The sequence below is a fragment of the Penicillium samsonianum genome (genome assembly GCF_028829775.1).
Source record: "Penicillium samsonianum strain IBT 33392 chromosome Unknown utg000010l_segment0_segment0, whole genome shotgun sequence".
Classification (NCBI taxonomy): domain Eukaryota; kingdom Fungi; phylum Ascomycota; class Eurotiomycetes; order Eurotiales; family Aspergillaceae; genus Penicillium; species Penicillium samsonianum.
Window position 1 is genome coordinate 401413 of NW_026643268.1, and position 18151 is coordinate 419563.

At 49.0% G+C, this 18151-nt stretch overlaps 5 protein-coding genes across 5 annotated transcripts; 3 read left to right on the forward strand and 2 right to left on the reverse strand.

Moving 5' to 3' along the window:
* Positions 1 to 227: 227 nt before the first annotated feature.
* N7471_013755 (zinc-binding oxidoreductase ToxD) lies at positions 228 to 740 on the reverse strand (the record flags this gene model as incomplete). Its single annotated transcript, XM_057286473.1, has 1 exon — positions 228 to 740. One exon carries the CDS (start codon positions 738 to 740, stop codon positions 228 to 230), a length of 513 nt encoding a protein of 170 aa, XP_057128952.1.
* A 716-nt stretch (positions 741 to 1456) lies between these two features.
* On the reverse strand, positions 1457 to 2635 carry N7471_013756 (SDR family oxidoreductase; the record flags this gene model as incomplete). Its single annotated transcript, XM_057286474.1, has 3 exons — positions 1457 to 1582; positions 1636 to 1698; positions 1769 to 2635. The coding sequence occupies 3 exons, from the start codon at positions 2633 to 2635 to the stop codon at positions 1457 to 1459; spliced, it is 1056 nt and encodes a 351-aa protein (XP_057128953.1).
* A 1085-nt stretch (positions 2636 to 3720) lies between these two features.
* N7471_013757 (MFS transporter) lies at positions 3721 to 5603 on the forward strand (the record flags this gene model as incomplete). The annotated part of the gene is made up of 2 exons (XM_057286475.1): positions 3721 to 4607; positions 4658 to 5603. The coding sequence occupies 2 exons, from the start codon at positions 3721 to 3723 to the stop codon at positions 5601 to 5603; spliced, it is 1833 nt and encodes a 610-aa protein (XP_057128954.1).
* Positions 5604 to 6873: 1270 nt separating this feature from the next.
* N7471_013758 (uncharacterized protein) lies at positions 6874 to 10083 on the forward strand (the record flags this gene model as incomplete). Its single annotated transcript, XM_057286476.1, has 5 exons — positions 6874 to 7129; positions 7198 to 7873; positions 7932 to 8543; positions 8600 to 8984; positions 9037 to 10083. 5 exons carry the CDS (start codon positions 6874 to 6876, stop codon positions 10081 to 10083), a joined length of 2976 nt encoding a protein of 991 aa, XP_057128955.1.
* Positions 10084 to 11389: 1306 nt separating this feature from the next.
* On the forward strand, positions 11390 to 13192 carry N7471_013759 (aldehyde dehydrogenase family protein; the record flags this gene model as incomplete). Its single annotated transcript, XM_057286477.1, has 6 exons — positions 11390 to 11407; positions 11456 to 11933; positions 11980 to 12236; positions 12282 to 12834; positions 12882 to 12897; positions 13075 to 13192. The coding sequence occupies 6 exons, from the start codon at positions 11390 to 11392 to the stop codon at positions 13190 to 13192; spliced, it is 1440 nt and encodes a 479-aa protein (XP_057128956.1).
* Between the last annotated feature and the right edge of the window lie 4959 nt (positions 13193 to 18151).

Genomic DNA, 18151 nt, shown 5'->3' on the forward strand with positions numbered 1-18151 from the left:
CCGGCACATCGGCATGTGGATCAACTGATTGAGAGTAAATTAAAAGGGGACTTTTGAAGTTCGGGATGCTTCAGAGACTAAGAACCCTACGTATCGAGACATTAGTTTATACATGGCAATTTGGATAAAACTATTTGCCTTTGGTACGTTCCTAAAAGTCCTTCGCGTGGAGTCTCACACTTTGACATACAAAACCCTCCATCCGAAAAAGCGCCAATTACTGGCCATTAGCGAACTGAATTCCCAAGGCACTGACCGGTTGCAGTACTTCCACCATAAATCAACATTGGCTCTGCCGTCTTTACTGAGTCGGTTGGTATCGTCAGACTCAGTCCTTGGTACAAGCCCTGGCCGACCGCCGCAATACCAATACCTAGAGTAGCCGCCTGCTCGCAATTGATGTTGTCGAAAATTCCGATCTGGATATCTCCCTTCACCACAATATGCTCGGCAAAGTACCTTCTTCGTGTTGGAACGCGTTGGAACGCGTTGGAACCATGTCCCATACCACATATTCCGTCCCCGTTCTTGCATGGCTTCGTAATCTTGGAGCCCACATCTTCGAGAATCCCTGCATAATCACAGCCAACTAACGGCCCAGGTTCTTTCATGATAAAGTCAATGTGCTTCCAATCCGTAGGATTCAGACCCACAGCTATTGTTTTGACAAGAATATAATCATCACGGAGTTTCGGGATCCGACGATCATGAACTATGTCGAATACTAAGATTGAATACATGGTGGAAACAGGGTATTTTACCCTGAATATCATGTGACACATGGTACCAGCCATACCATACAAAAGTGCATATTACAGTTAGTCATCTATGTCCGCACAGATTGTTGAAGACGCGGGTTTTGTCATTTTAGTTAGTTAGAGATTCCAATATATCTGTTTTTGACCATACGTTGTCGTACCGACAGATTTCTGTCAAACTAGTCTGGCCAATTTAGGCTCTTCGATGACGACGGCACGTTGAGTTATGGGCATATTCATTGATGTGATTGGACAGTACGAGAATATAAATTAATTATGAAGCAAATCTGCAACAGGGCAGCCATAGGATGTTTATGGTGGGCAGCACGACGGGATTACAGTTCGGCAAGCGATGAGGTCATTATGCGGTAGCGTATCCGAAAGGCCCGCCAGCGCATGCAATTGCCGAAGTTTAATTTGACTTCGGAGCATGGCACGCACGTGATTCGTAATCCTTGGCGGACGGATACTCGGTTATAAACTACACCAGTAATCCATTCGACTAATGATAGCATCCTTACTGTTCACCCTGTGTGTAATAGTATGGGTGGATATGTCGAGAATAGTTGAATTGAAAGAATTTAGTTGACAATAAATTCCAGGACCAATATTTTTTCAAGTTTCAGCCTAAGATCCGCTATAGTAGTCCAACATTTCATGCCTACCAAGAAAACGGAACTGCTCTGCCCGTATCTCACTCAATTCGTGTCTCTGGTATCCAAAAGCTGGCTTATTGTGTCAACCACCATTTTTTCAACTGGGATCCAGGGGCCAAGGTTCAGGATCCTGAGACTTTTCGAGGAGTCCACTTGGTAATATTGCACCTAAATAAGGCTAGTTAGCAAAATAAATTTGACCCAGTAAGTTCTACGCTTACATCGCTCTGCTGCTCCGTCGACGGTTGGAGCTGAGGAAAATGCTTTCGAGCGATCTCCGCAATCTACAATACCAAAATCTATAGTCAGCATCCGGACTATACCATGAGAGGACGAATATGGATCTTCACTCACGTCAGAGTATGTTACCCCCCGAGTAGCAAGGATGAATCGTTTCCCATCAGCCTCTGGGTGGAGCAGCGCCTGGACATGGACTTTCGCGACATCTCGCACGTCAACCCAATAGGGATAGTCAACCGGTGGTAGGCACTCTTCGGTGACAGCCTTCCAAAGGACTTGCACACTGAGACTACCGGACTGAGTCCCTCGTTGTAACGGCAGAACAGATGGGCCACCAATGTAAGCTGGCAGGACGACGCTTATGTCAAACCGAGGCTTGATGGCGTCTCGCGCTTTCCAAACCGCCTCCTCCGCAAGTTTCTTAGATGCCATGTAGGTAATCAATGGCCGCCAGATTGGCTCCCACTGCGTCAAGTCCAGCTCTTGGGAGCTTGCTTCGCTGTAGGATATCGGATTCCAATCATCCGGCGTGTATGTGTAGCCGGGGCGGAGGCTATGGGCCGGGTCAAAGGCCGATAGAAACGAGCCCGTGATTACCATTGATCGAACAGATGGGAACTTCACGGCTGCCCGAATAATCCCGACTGTTCCTTCTATGGCTGGCTTCAGCAGATCGGCCTCGACATTGTCAATACCGAGAGCCAAAGGGGAGGCCACATGAGCCACATGGGTAACGCCTTTCAAAGCCTCGTCAAAGGCGCCCTCCGCCACAATGTCTGGTACCAATACCACGGAGAGACGCCCCGAGGATAGATCTGGAGCGAAATAGTCTTTGATCTGTTTCGCCGATGCTTCGGAACGCACGGTTGCGCGAACGCGAGGTTGTCCTTGCTGGCGTAGCAACTGGTCTACCACATGTTGCGCAACATAACCATTCCCGCCGGTGACGAGAATAAGGTCGGTCGAGATGAAACTAGACATATTCGTTGGAGAGCAGAGGTGTAAGATGTTTGCTTCCGGTGCGGGTCAAGTACTTGAAAATGGTCGACTCTAGGGCTCTAAGATATTTTAAAAATTAGGCAAGTTCCATTATACATAGATATGTGTATGACGCTTCGTCTCTAAGCTCCGGTAAACTCCGGTAATGATAGTCAATGTCACCCCGGAGGAGAACATACGGAAAGTGTGGTTCAATCTGATGATCGGCCCTTCTCGAACGTTGCCACCCCGGCGAGGAAGGTTTATTCAGCTGAGCGGGACGCGATATCCGCACGATATCTCTTTGTTCCATTTCGACACACATGGCTATATTCGCTAAGTCAATGGAATTAAAGTGGCCATTCCAGTCGCTATCTCCGAGCTATTTTCGCACTCCATGTGGAGACACAGAGCTATCCTCGAGTCAATGGCATTGAAATTAGTCATTCCATTCCCGATCTCCGTGCTATGCCCGCGCTATTTCCGTATTTCATGTGACAAACAGGATTATCACTGCGTCAAGTCAATGGAACCGAAATCAGTCATTCCAGACCGCTATGAGAAATACCATCCCTTTTCCGTATCGCTGCAGATTTAGAGTTTCGAGGCATGCTTTTTGAGGGAATAAACTCAATTACTAGTCGCTGAAAGACCATGGTTGATTTAGTAGTTCGGCATTTTTTTATCTCCTGCTCACGGCATCAATACCCTTAAATCCGACAAACGACCACCATAGTATAAGTCCGTACGAAGTAACTACTAACCGCAACAGACTAATATGACTAATATGCCGTATGAGCCGATGCCTTGTTAGATTTCCATATGGAGAATAATTGCAATACATACAGTTTGCCTAGCAATGGACTTAAAATGAGCCCACAAATGCAATACTAAAATCCTGTTTATAGGTCACATCGTATTTGTAAGCTCTGGGAGATGAAGGATGCCCTCTCCTTATAAAAGAATTATAATACCCATTCAGTTCAACAACTTTCCTCCTTCGACTTGGACTTTTCCGTGTCTCATATAATCCTTCCATCTTCTCGCTATCAATCATCTTCAAAACATAGCGAAAGGATCTAATATACATGAGGGATATCTTGAGAGAAGCCCCTTTGGGTCAACTCATTCGATTGGTCACTCGCAATACAGTCCTGCTCTATCCTGAGGAGTTTCCTGATTTCAAATTCCCAGCAACATACAATGCTGTTCTCAACTTGCCGGAAAAAGAGCGCGAACCCGTTGCTACCACGAAACCCACCAATGAACAAACACCACCATCGAACCCAGCAAGTAGCGAAAGTACATTTGCACCTCCGGAGACTCTTGAACGTGAGGAGGAAAACATCGAGCAACAACACCTACGCGATCATGATCTAGAAGGTTTGCATCTTAGCCGGACGAGGAGTCGACTAGAAACTACCCCCTACTCTGAAGAACGATTGGAAATCGAAGTGGAGCTTGCCCTTGAACGGACGCAGACGAGGCCAATTGTCCCACAAAGGACAGCCGACGGCAACGTCCTCGTGGATTGGTATACCACTGATGATCCAGCAAACCCTCAGAACTGGTCCAACGGGAAACGATTTATTGTCTCTTCGACCATTTGCTTGTACACCTTCGTCGTCTACACTGGCTCCGCGATCTACACCTCGAGTGCGCAGGGCGTGATGGAAAGGTTCAATGTTGGACCAACAGCCGCATCGCTCCCGCTTTCCCTCTATGTCCTAGCCTACGGTATTGGGCCCCTGCTCTGGGCTCCTTTATCGGAGATTTCAGTCATCGGGAGATCTCCAGTCTACGCCGTAACAATGGCGCTATTTACTATCCTTTCCCTTCCCACCGCGCTTGTTGATAACTTCGCTGGCCTTCTGGTTCTGCGGTTCCTCCAAGGGTTCTTCGGGAGTCCTTGCCTGGCAATCGGGCCAGCCACGATGCAAGATATGTACTCTCTTCTCTACCTACCATATGCACTGTGAGTATTGATTCTCGGCAAGTAAAGAATATTGGCTTACGGATAAGTAGTACTGCTTGGGTCTCGGCGGCATACTGTGGGCCGGCTCTTGGTCCCCTCCTCTCTGGATTCGCAGTGACCGCCAAGGGATGGCGCTGGTCACTATGGGAAATCCTCTGGGCAGCCGGACCCATCTTCCTCGTGATGTTCATGCTGCTTCCTGAAACCTCTACCCCTAACATCCTCCTGCGCCGCGCCAATCGGCTTCGAAAATTAACAGGCGACAAGCGACTCTTGGCGCAGTCTGAGATTGACCAGAAAAACCTCCGGCCTTCAGCTATCCTCCTGGATGCCATTATCAAGCCGATGGAGATTACCATTAAGGACCCAGCAATCGCATTCGTGAACCTGTATATGGCTCTGGTTTACGGTATTTACTACAGTTTCTTCGAGGTGTTTCCTCTAGTTTATCCCGTCTACTATGGGTTCTCGCTTGGCATGATTGGTGTCGTCTTCACCTGCGTACTCGTTGCCTGCCTAATTGGCATTGCTATCTACTGCCTGTACCTTCAGTTCATACTCATCCCCGATATCATTGCGCACGGTCTGCGCGCGCAGGAGTCCCGCCTGGTGCCTGCTCTCTTCGCCTGCTTTGGCCCTACAATCGGGCTCTTCATCTTCGGTTGGACCGCTCGCGCCAGCATCCACTGGATCGTGCCAACCATCGGCATCACTGTCTACGCTGCCAGCGTCTTCATCATCATGCAGTGTATCTTTGTCTACGTTCCTCTCTCGTACCCTCAATACGCTGCGTCTTTGTTCGCTGCGAATGACTTCTTGAGGAGCGCCCTGGCTTGTGGAAGTATCTTGTTCGCGAGACCACTGTTCATCAATCTTGGTGTAGCTAAGGGTGTCAGTGTCTTAGGTGGCTTAAGTGTGATTGGGATTTTTGGCATGTTTGGCCTCTGGACCTTCGGCGCGAAGTTGAGAGCGAGATCAAAGTTTGCTATTGTGTGACTTCAACAGGAACGCAAATAAATGAGTGGTATAAATAGAAATCATTTCATGCGTAGTGGTCACAAACGGGCCGCCGGCCACTTTGATGCAGTTTATGCTCCATAATCGTTTTCTAAATCATGATATTCTGTTCTATATTCAGTGCACCCCCCCCCCCCCCCCCCCCAATTCTTTCGTTGGCTGTATAATAGTTTCGAACAGTAGAACAGTTATAACGGACAATCACCTCGAGCGCAGTTCCTTGTTTGTTTAGCCCAGGTTCTGAGACTCAACGAGCAGCAACAGGGATACCAACTACGACAGTACATGGAGCACGGTACCTTGTTTGCCGAGAAGCCTCGATTCATATCGAAGACGCCAGCGAACTGACCTTCTGGTCGCTGAGCCACCCGGGGAGAAACTCCACTATGGACCAAGCCGTGACGAACAGACCCTACCTACTCACGAAATGCCATCTTTATCACGACAACTATGGGTCAGACCACCGTGCCACCTACTCGGAATGAAGCCTCCGGACGCGGTGCAACTCCGCCGCCAAAGCGGAGGAGAACGTATAGAAAGGTTCGGCCCTTCTCGAACGTTGCCACCCCGGCGAGGAAGGTTTATTCAGCTGAGCGGGACGCGATATCCGCACGATATCTCTTTGTTCCATTTCGACACACATGGCTATATTCGCTAAGTCAATGGAATTAAAGTGGCCATTCCAGTCGCTATCTCCGAGCTATTTTCGCACTCCATGTGGAGACACAGAGCTATCCTCGAGTCAATGGCATTGAAATTAGTCATTCCATTCCCGATCTCCGTGCTATGCCCGCGCTATTTCCGTATTTCATGTGACAAACAGGATTATCACTGCGTCAAGTCAATGGAACCGAAATCAGTCATTCCAGACCGCTATGAGAAATACCATCCCTTTTCCGTATCGCTGCAAATTTAGCGTTTCGAGGCATGCTTTTTAACTTAATTATTAGCAGGTATACAATATATATTAACAGCAGATTTCATATTGGGCCATCTGGTCGGGTAATGAATACACAAATATTGATACTGCACCGCGGTGGCGTCGACCTTTGGCTTCGCACCGTTGGCAGTTCAGCAGAGGTCATTGACTACTCAACGGCTTTGACTCACTCGTATTGTTTACAAATATCGCGGCAAGGAGGGCGATCCATGAAATAACCGTGATAGTCACTCAGTCCGGATCGCCCGCCCAGCCCAACATTCCTCCTTACATAAATCCGTGCAGTCTGCGGCCATCAGATCAACAATCATGGCGACTACAACGAGGCCATATTCTGGCAAGAATGAGGATGACCCTGCATCCCCGAATGACGTCAAGTATTCGCATGATGAAGCCGATCACTCCTATGGCGCCTTTTGCCATGATGGCTCCCCTGCTGGAGACCCTAGATCACTGCCCATGCAGAAAAGGCGGCGAGTTGGCCGGGCATGTGACGAGTGTCGCAGAAAAAAGATCAAGTGCGACGGCAAGCAGCCGTGCACCCATTGCGCAGTTCATAGTTATCGTACGCCTGGCTCTTTTGTGCGCTTGATAATGCAAGAAATCGTTCGTGGCCTAACAGTCATTCTGTAGAATGTTCCTCTGCCCAGCCCTCCAAACGCCGTCGAAACCCTGCCCCGCAATATGTCGCGGCCGAACATGATGACCCGCAACTCGACGTGTACGCGAAAGAACAGCGATGGACCCCCGCTCAAAAGGAAACGCAAGCGACTGAAAGCGCCAAACCGTTGAGTGTACAACCGGACCCAGCGCCAGAAGCCGGAGATGAGGGATTACTCGAGACAATGGTCGATAACTCGGGTTGCTTAGATCGTGATGACCAGGGTCATTTTGATTATCATGGACACACGTCGGGAATGACTTTTGTTCGTCGATTACGCAAACAGCTCGGCACCGCAGAGATTAGGCCCTCGATTTCGGCGCATATGCTGGATAGCCCGAAGTCCATTTCTGAATCGCCCCAGGTTACCACCTTGCCTCTTACACATGAACTGCCTCCTCGAAGGATAGCTCGCCACTTGTGTCATAATGCGATTGACCATGCCTGCTCCTTGATGAGATTTGTGCACGAGCCCTCGTTTTTCGCAAGTCTCGAGCGCATCTACGACACCCCTCCGGAGCAATTCACAGACGAGGAGAACTCCTTCCTGCCGCTTTTGTATATCGTCATTGCTGTTGGGTGCTTGTTCTCTGATGATGGAGCCGGAACCCTAGATTGTTCTGGCTACGAGGGCACAATAGGCCAAGGGTATGTTTCCTTATTGATCTGTCATTGATCATGGCCAACAACTCATCCCCTTTTACAGGTTCCAATTTTTCAAGGCTGGGCGACAATTGCTGGAGGTCACTGACTGCCGTGACTTGCTTTCTCTCCAAGCAATTTGTTTCATGGTGCTTTTCCTTCAATCTTCTACCAAGTTGAGCACATGTTATTCCTACGTGAGAATTGCGCTTCGTTCAGCACTGCGATTGGGTCTCCATCGCACCGTCACGGCCGACTTCAAGCCTGTTGAGCGTGAACTTCGGAAGCGCATATTTTGGGTCGTCCGCAATATGGATGTTTACGTGAGCACCCTCCTGGGTCTCCCTCAAATGCTAAGTGACGACGACATTGACCAGGAGTACCCGATGGAGGTTTATTGGGATTTCCATACCACAGAGGGAATCACGAAACCGCCGTCTCACTACACACCGCTAATGGCTGGGTGCAATGCGCACATACGCCTTTCCAATATCATTCTGAAGGTGGTTAAATATATCTATCCCGCCAAGAATGCTCGCTATCGCTCCAAGTCAGACCAGCGATATATGGTCAGCCATTCTAAAGTCCGGGAGATTGAGCGGGATCTGCAAAATTGGATGGAGGAATTACCTCCGGCTCTGCGGCCGGGTACAGAAGTGTCGCCCCAATTGGAACGGTCAGTCCCAACGGTACTCGTGTCGTACCTAAAGAATTTCGACTAACATTCCTTAGCGTTAGGCAATTATTGCGTATCAGTTATGCCCATGTGCAGATGGCCATGTACCGTCCTTTCCTTCGCTACGTCTCCGGTGGTTCTCAAGCCCGTAGCGTGGATAAGCGATCCTATGCCTGCGCAGCGGCTTGTGTCAGTGTCTCTCGAAACATCGTTCACATCACGACCGGCATGCAAAGGAGAGGCTTGCTTAATGGACCGTTCTGGTTCACCATGTATACGACCTATTTTGCTGTTCTTTCTTTGATCTTCTTTGTAATTGAAAACCCCGATTCACCGACGACCAAAGATGGTGCCCTGAAAGATGCCGTGGAGGGCAAGAACACCTTGGCCGGTTTGGCCAAGAAGAGTTTGGTTGCCGACCGGTGTTTGCAGAGCTTAAACGTATGTGTTTCCCATGATAAATTTTGAATGACCATGACTGATTAGACTGCAGTGCCTCTTCAGGACTTTGCCTGAGATATTGAGGAATAGCCAGAGCTCTAATACGCCGGTCAATCTCAAGCGACCCGCGCAATCTAACCGCGCTGCCGATCCTAAGCATACCCACGCTTCATTCGAGAAAATATTGCCACATCGTTCAAACACCTTCCCAACGCCCGTAATGTCCCAGCCTTCCACACCCGATCCTTTGAATCCTTGGCAACAAAGCCTGTACAAGACAAAGGCCGCCAACAACCGGACCAGTTATATTAGCAGCCAGCCAACATGGATTTCAAACATACCCGAGCTACTGAAGGAAACCATGTCGACTCCAGAACAGATCTCTTCAGTAGGCTCCATGAACCCGTCTCTGTCCAACCAGGAGCCATGGAGCTTGGCATGGACTAAGCAATTCACCAACCCGGCCAAGCTCCAAGACCTTATGCCAATGATGCTCCCGTCCGACAACTCATTCGCTTTATCCACCCAGCTCATGTCTACATTGGAAGATGACCACTTCCAACACGACCACGGAATGCCCTCCTCGGGATATCCTTTCGACTCAACACCGCAGCCAACAGGCATGGGACCAACTACACCAGGCGACTTGTCCAGCGTTGGAGTCACTATCCCAAACTTGTACTTTAACAGTATCCCGTATTTCCCCGTCGAAAATCCCTCGGCGATCAAGTCATCAGTGCCAAGCCATTTCCACGCCTCTCATCCCCGAAGCTTGTCACGGATTCACTCCCCAATCTTGCTGGGCCATACCCCAACCGAGCCACTCAGCATTCCGGACTTGGTCTCGATACCGAACCAGAACTTCGTTTGGCACGGATACAATTTCCAGTCGAACCCGAACAACACGGTCAACAACAACTTCAACATGGCTCCGGAATCCGCGACGCGACAACAAATGCCAAACCCCAATGGGTTGTCGGATTTCAGCATGGGCATGGATGAAACGATGGACATGAACATGGACCTGGGGATATCGTTCGACGATCTTTTCGGCAACAATGCCACCTATCGACTCAACAATGCGTCGTCTGAAAGTTGAAGTAAATGGCTGAATGCAACGCGTAATCTGATTTATGATATTATCTGGCTATTATGAAAATAAACTATTATGAGAACTGAAATCTTGGTGCAGACTGTTGATACCTGGTTGGCGTTTTGGGTGTTGTAGCTATATACACATACAAAACATGTACAGTCTGAATCGCTGTCGATTTAAGTTCAAATTGATTCTGCCCATGACGTCTTATTTATAGCTTAGACTGCATATTTCGACTCATAGCTCGATAAACTCGAAGGAGGCTCTTCGGGGTAGGGATCTGTTAGAGACCCTCAATGACTCGCCCATCTCAACGTCCTGACGCAAGCTCTCTCCTTCAACATGGTCCTCCTTAGCGCCAACCCTTTCTCGCACATATATCCAATTCCTATACGACCTGATCTCCACCGGCTGAGACGGTCAAATTAAGTTGATTCTCTTATCTCTTGCGATTCTCGTGGCTTCGGGCTTAGCTCACCGGAATTTGTGAGTATCCATGAAGCTGCTAGTTTCTCCTGCACTCTTCCCAGATCTTTTTATCCTCGTAACCCCACGCATTTTTCGTCCCACAAAATATCCAGTACATGAAAACAAGCTTTGGTGGGCTCAAGTCTTGCTGCACTCGTTATCAGGGATCTCGCTTTCGGCGATTTCTTCCGAGTTATGGCATAGAGCCACTTTGTTGTGGCCAGCTTGGCATCTGGGTTCCCCTTCAGACACCAGACAACTACAAAAAATTCATGCCTGTAAATGCTATCTTTTATTGCAAAAGGCTAATCAGCTGGGTATCATGAAAGGCAAAAAGGGACTTCCAGTACCACGTAATTGTTCCGAGGTTGTGACAGGCTGAGCATCTCGTCTAGCAACAGTGGCTGCCTGCAATTCCGCCATACTGCCTAGCCAGAAAGGCACGGGAGTCGGAGCCGAGGCATATCCTGTCTCAGGTTGCTGTCGCTCTAGCATTGCCCCGGATGAGCGGATAAAAGTGAGATAGTCTGACCGGCCCGGAACGGAAGGAAGCGTGCCACGCAGAATGACTCATACGGCATATTAATGAATTGCGATTGCTAAATTAGTTAATTTGCATAAACTTTGGTGGGCTGTTTGCCCGGATTTAAAGGCATGTATGCCGTGAGCCGGAGATAGGCAAAACCCCGAACTGTATCTTCAACCAAGGTCATCCTGGTCAGCTTGTCGATCTAATTGGGGGCTGGCCTGGTTCACTGGAGTGTTTATTACCGGGGTCATTTACCCTGACTAGATCAATATCTTCATATGCTTTGGACGAAGACACCCCCAGACTGCAACCATGGCTTTGAATATTACGGTACGTCGGTGCAACCGGTCTCCGGAAAATGGCACTAATCAGTAGAAGACCTTCAACAACGTCATCAATAATGAGTTGACTTCCACGGCAAAAACCCGCCATGGGACCAATCCTGCAAACCGGCAGCCCAACCCTGAGGTGCCCGTTTCCACCGCCGAAGACCTCGATCGTGCCGTGACCGCTGCTCGCCAGGCCTTCCGTCAGTGGTCCAAGACCTCTTTCAACAAACGTCGGGCTGCGATCAAGGCTTTCGCCGGCCAGATCGAAGCGAATAAGGATGCCCTAGCGGCGCTATTGACCCAGGAGCAAGGCAAGCCCCTGGATCAGTCCCACGTGGAAGTGGGAAAGGCAGTCCAGTGGTGTCTCGCCCTAAGTGCCATCAAAATCCCGGAGACAGTGGTGCAGGATAATGAAGAGGCGAAGATCACCCAGCGCTATGTCCCGATGGGAGTGGCCGGTGCCATTGTGCCCTGGAACTTCCCCGTTCTTCTGGCGATTGGCAAGATCGTCCCTGCGATCTACACTGGTAACGCGGTCATCGTAAAGCCCTCTCCCTACACCCCATACTGCAGCCTCAAGCTTGGTGAGCTTGCCGCCCGCTGCTTCCCCCCCCGGTGTGATGCAGGTCCTCAGCGGTGGGGATGACCTGGGTCCCATGATCACAGAGCATCCAGGCATCAACAAGATTAGCTTCACTGGTTCCATAGCCACTGGTCGGCGGGTGATGGCTAGCTGTGCAAAGACGCTGAAGCGAGTGACGCTCGAGCTTGGTGGCAATGATCCAGCCATCATCTGCGACGATATAGATATCGACGCCGTCATCCCCAAGGTAAACAAACCCGCTCTACCCGAGTCCACTTAACTAACTCCACAGGTGGCCATTCTCTCCTTTCTTTGCTCCAGCCAGATCTGCATGATGATCAAGCGTCTCTACGTGCACGAGAAGATCTACGACCAGTTCCGGGACAAGCTCGTGCAGTTCGTCCAGGCCCTTAAGGTGGGCGAAGGTACCGAGCCAGATGTCTTCTTCGGTCCAATCCAGAATAGCATGCAGTTTGACAAGGCCAAGGATCTACTCTGCAGTATCGCCTCTGATGGCCTCAAGCCCGTCCTGGGCGGCACCATCACCGACTCCAGTGGCTATTTCGTCACGCCCACCATCATCGATAACCCGCCCGAGACATCGCGCGTGGTGCAGGAAGAGCCGTTCGCTCCTATCCTGCCGATCTTGAAGTGGACCGACGAGGAAGATGTTCTGACGCGCGCCAACGCTGCTGAGACTGGACTGGGAGCATCAGTGTGGAGTAAAGACCTATCCCGGGCGAAACGCATGGCGGATCAGCTCGAAGCCGGGAGCGTGTGGATCAACAGTCACTTCGATGTGACGCCTGAAGCCCCATTCGGTGGACACAAAGCAAGCGGTATGGGTACGGAATGTGGTCTTAATGGCTTGACGGCGTACTGCAACTCACAGACGTTGTGGGTCAAGAGTATGTGAAGGGCGGGGCATAGTTAATTGACGGTATCTCACTCCATGTTTTCTTTGTCTACTATTTCTATGACAGAATTTCCACATCGCAATTCATGAACTTCGTATCATGCCCAGCCTAGGTAACCCATATTTTGAATTGAAGTTTTATTTGACAGGCTATCGCTTTGTCCACCAGACCAACAACGTGCGTGCTCCACAACCTTGCAACTCCCTCGTTGCGTCTTGCGTTCGATCTCGCGTTCATCCATAGTAATGAGCTCGCTGCCACGAACCAGCAACCCAAGGAATCCTAAATCCGTTATAGTTGTCAAATGTGGCCCGAACCATTTTTTTTCTCCTGATTTTTGTAAAGATATGAGTCTAGAGTGATGATAAAAAAGTGTGAGCCATACCACTCCCACATTGTGGGGTCAGGTTCGCCAAACCAGAGCTTGCGATCGGGATTTGCGAAGTCCATTATCTTCCATCCATACTTTCCGCACCTGTCGCTCAATTTGGAATACATTTTGACCAATCAGTGACGAAAGACCTTCAACTCTAGGGTAAGGAACTTCGGAAGACAAAGTATTTGCCACCTAAGTCTGTTTGATGTAACATAATTCAATAGCCGGTAGGACTCGGTCTGAGAATTCATTGCTGTTTCCTTTCAACGTACAGTAATTAGCCGAGTAAGGTTGGGCTGGTAAGACGGCTATATAAAGACCCATGGAACCGGGATGAGTGTCCTCGTGACAAGATCAGGACACGGTAGCAAAGGGGCTGCCTGGAAATTTCTGAAGTGTCTGGATTCTTATCAACCTAGGAAATATGCCTGGTTGAATTTACAGAGGTCTGATTGTGTTTGATTGGAAAGGTGGATCGAAAGTAGAATGATACATAGTGTAGAGGCTGAGGCATACGATTTGATTTCGATCCACACCCTAGTCATGTTTGACGAGAAGCAAAGTTTTTCTGAGTCAACCCAAGACTAGCAGGTTCGACTCAAGTCATAGGAGAAAGCTAGCTTCACAGAGACCGTGGAATCAGGAGCGAAAACCCCAAATCATTTCGACAACTGAGTTTCGAGTAACCATGGAAACGCTCGCTCGGTGAGAGAATGCGGTTGTTATAAATGATCTTCATGGAAAGCTTAATTACAAGCTTTTGCTCCATTGACTTTTTGGCGTTGGTTAAATCTGTGCCCACAATTTCAAGAGCATTGAAGGAAAATATTGGGGCACACTGACCACGATATAGACCTTTTCAGATATCAGTATTGTAAAGGACCAGAATCGTGTTTGAAATTGTAAATTTCTCTATCGCTAGAGTCATAGTAAAGATGCGCCGGGTGCTTGAAGATAGACTTTTCGGGACCGCAGATGGGCCGGCCCACAATGCCAGCTCCTGTCATTTTCGTGAGCCAATCGGGTTTTCGGCTTTCAGTGCAAAAGGCGGGGACCCGGTTACGTAAGCCATTGTGTCGAAGATTAGCATAGATTTTCATACGCTGTCTACTAGAGTTGTCAGACTGGCGATCGAATTGGAGCAGATAGGGAGAGGAAGTGTCGAGTTCGAAGAGGTTAAACTGATTAAGGGAAAGGTTGATGCAGGAAAATATGTATTGCTTCTAGAACGCGTTAGGCTAGATAGACAAAACAGCAACTTGCCATTCGACGGAGGACCAATCACTCTCTTGCGAGGGCAACTAGGAGAACACGACCGCGGTTCGGATCTCTATTGCCAAAAGTGTGTGATATTCCAAATGCCTCATCTGCCTCAACCGACCTCCCAAGCAACAAAGACCTGTTCCATCCGTACGCTGACGCCCCGTCAAGTCTAGGCTTGTGGGTCGTGTCTGGACCTTTGCAAACCCTTCCAATCTCTTCTCCAGGCCACAAATAGAACCTCCTTGATCTACTGTCCCGTGGGTCGTCGCTGGGATCTGCATTGCGGAACCGTACCTGCGTCTGTCTAAATTCACGCGCGGTGTTTGATTGGTCCGTTGGGTGCTATTTGTGTCCAGGGTCTCATCAATGTGACAGTAGCGTTCCAATCTGGCGAGGGGGTGGCGATCACGAGAACCTAGCTCGTGAGCCATGGTAGCTGAAATAATTCACTTCGTTGTCCTGGAAACTGGGCTCGGGTTCCTATTCTGGGCTTTCCAACAAGGTCTAGACTTTTTGATTCTCCGTCAAAGAATACAGCCAACATCCTGGATTTGGGAGTAGGTTCGCAGTGTCTGTGGCGCCAGGTAGCAGAACTTCCAGTGAAGGCAACATCAGTTGGCCGCGAGCAACAGAAAATAAGTACCGTTCGAGCAGTGCGGGGCTAGGAGATAGACAAAATTCTAGTGGGATCAATGGGAGGCACTCCTTGAGGCCAACAACCGGTACACTATTTCAGCGTTGTCAAACATTTCAATCCTCTTCAACGAGACGGTGGCCCATAACCAGAATGATCTGGTGTAGAGGTAAAGCGCGTTGAGCGATTTGATTGCAATTTCAATGATATGTAGGAATCATATTTTTGCGGCGTTACTTTCTTCTCAACAGGTGATGATAATGGTTCACCACGCTCAACGTACGATTTTGAGAGGAATGAGTCCAGGCTAGACTTGACTCTGTAGGCCACAAAGTCTCCAGACATCAGTTCAACGTCATTGCGATCGCTTCAACGCCTACCAACGAAGTAATTTTTCTCGCTACCATCTGCGCAATTGGTTCCTTGGTAGAGACGTAGCCAAAAAATTATAAAAGGGTCCAGGTTCCCAGCCGAAAGAAATCAGGACTTCGGTCTTCACACTCCGATGTGTCATGGTGTCCCTCTTTTGCCTGCGGGCTTGGGAGGTTCCGTGACCACGGCTGTCGCTGCCACGAGCCCAGCGATGTAAAAATGTGCTCCCTCGTTGCCCCGAGCCCCGCGAGTGTAAAAATGTGCTCCCTCGCTGCCCCGAGCCCCGCGAGTGTAAAAATGTGCTCCCTCGTTGCCCCGAGCCCCGCGAGTGTAAAAATGTGCTCCCTCGCTGCCCTGAGCCCCGCGAGCGTAAAAAGGTGCTTCGCAGGACGAGCTCTGCGTCAACAAATATGCTTCGCAGGGGATTGCTGCGTGAACAAGGCCTCTAGCGATGTGCAGGCACCTCTCCGTGGTGCTAGGGACCAGTATTCGAGTATTCAAGAGTACTCGAAGAAGCCAAGATCTGCACACCATCTTGATGATGTATTTTGTAGTCCAAAATCATCATTAGAGAAATAAAATGAGCCCTAGATAGAAGCAAATCAATATCAGAATCGTAAATTCAAGATTCAACCTTCGTTATCGAATGCCGTATTCCCAACCCTCCTGTCTTCATGGTTTGCGGTCCGCTAGTCTTCCCGCCGCAATAGAATGTATCTGCCATCAGGGCGTGGAGCGAACAAAACGGTGAGTATTTTGGTGCGTCGTGGATGTGTTGACCGGGCGTTGATGAGCGTTGATGGTCGTTGATGAACGTTGATGAACGTTGATGAACGTTGATGGGTGTTGATAAACGTTGATGAACGTTGATGGTCGTTGATGAATGTTGATGAACGTTGATGGGTGTTGATAAACGTTGATGAACGTTGATGAGCGTTGACGATAGTATGGACGAGGGTGTTGATGTGTGTATTGTGGTATATGGCCAGGCGGTGAAGTTGAGTGATGGTCACTAGACTTCAGCAAAGCCCAACCAAGCCCATTTCTATGCACACAACTACGGTATTGGCATTCATAACCCTGCTGATTAATGTCTGTTTTTTATGCATGTTCTAGTCTATAAGCCCAGATCTCGGCCCGACGTTTTCCCTGGCCCAATCCGGGGGTTCAACCACTCCAAGAAGCAAGATATCAAGGTTCAACGGCAACGACCTGGTAATAAAAGTCATGGAAACAATGGCTACACTATAGACCCGATTGAATAGCAATTACCAAGAAAAAGTCGAATTTGACCAGGATTTTGTACTATTCTGGCACTTAGAGGATTAGTGAGCGTCAGCACATAGATATATATATTTCATATAGACAGAAGTAGGTGTATCTTCCCGTTCAAGTATGACACTTTCATCAGTGGAACTCGTCATTTGTAGGTTTATAGGATTCAATTTCATACCAAAAGCTAGCTAACTTCTCACAATGAGTGTCTGTTTCCACAGATAATTGATACTGGGAAAATCTGCATTTTTTATGCAAATGCCAAGAATTGGCATGTCTGTATTGTTTTCGGCCCATAGCCCATCTGCGGGTTGGGGTCGGGTTGGGCTTTTGGGCCGGTCCGGAAGTCTACCTATGACAGAGATAACAGTTTCATTGTTTCATTCTGCACCATTTGGCATCACTTGCTACGGTGGTCCCCTGGTGTTTACCCAGTAAAGTTCGCACACAGCCTCCAATTCGATCGAGCTGGTCCAATGCAAACACCAATATCCCTCGGTGAAGCTATAATTAGGCAAAACACCCACGATCAGACCTACCAGGTGTAGAAGAAGCATTGAATGGGGAGCGCTCGAAATACATTTTGTTGCTCAGATAATTATGGTGATGCGATAGACTGTTCCTCGCGTAGTCGAATTTGCCGCTTCAGGCGGCTTGCAAGTCACTTACTCCTACTCTGCTGTAGAATGCCTACATCCACAACGGTCGCGAGTCAAAGTGGATTCCCAATAAAGACAACGAAGAAATTGAGGGGCTTGGCTCGAAAATTTCCGATTGGCTGCTTCTACATGGGAGCCGTCGCAACCCCGTGAATAATCCCGTAAGCAACTACGATTGATATCGCCTGTCCTCTCCCATTATCAACATCCACTATTGCACCCAAAGCGATCGCCATTACTTTTTGGGCACAGTACCCGAGTTCACGCGATCGAGCATACTCTACTGTGTAGAGAACATGGTTGTAGCTCGACCGGGTCTAGCAAACGCCATCTTGACTAGATCTGGTAAAGGCGATTCCGCCAGGATTTACGACGAACTTTGGTGATGCAATCTACTTGGATTGGAGCCGCAGCAGACATGCGCGTAACCAATCCCGCCGAAAGCAACCATATGAATGCTGATTAGGGGTAGAAATTTTAGCATAGGCTGCCACAGATAGTCAGAGAGGTCGCACAGAGGATGGCTCTGAGTAAAGTTGTGCAGACATCCAACCCACCTCCACAAAGGATCTGCTTGAACAGTGATATGCCAAATGTTGTCCAGGGTACGATGAGGTTTGACAAAATATATTTGATGCCCAAGGAAGGACAGGGGACGTAGGGGAC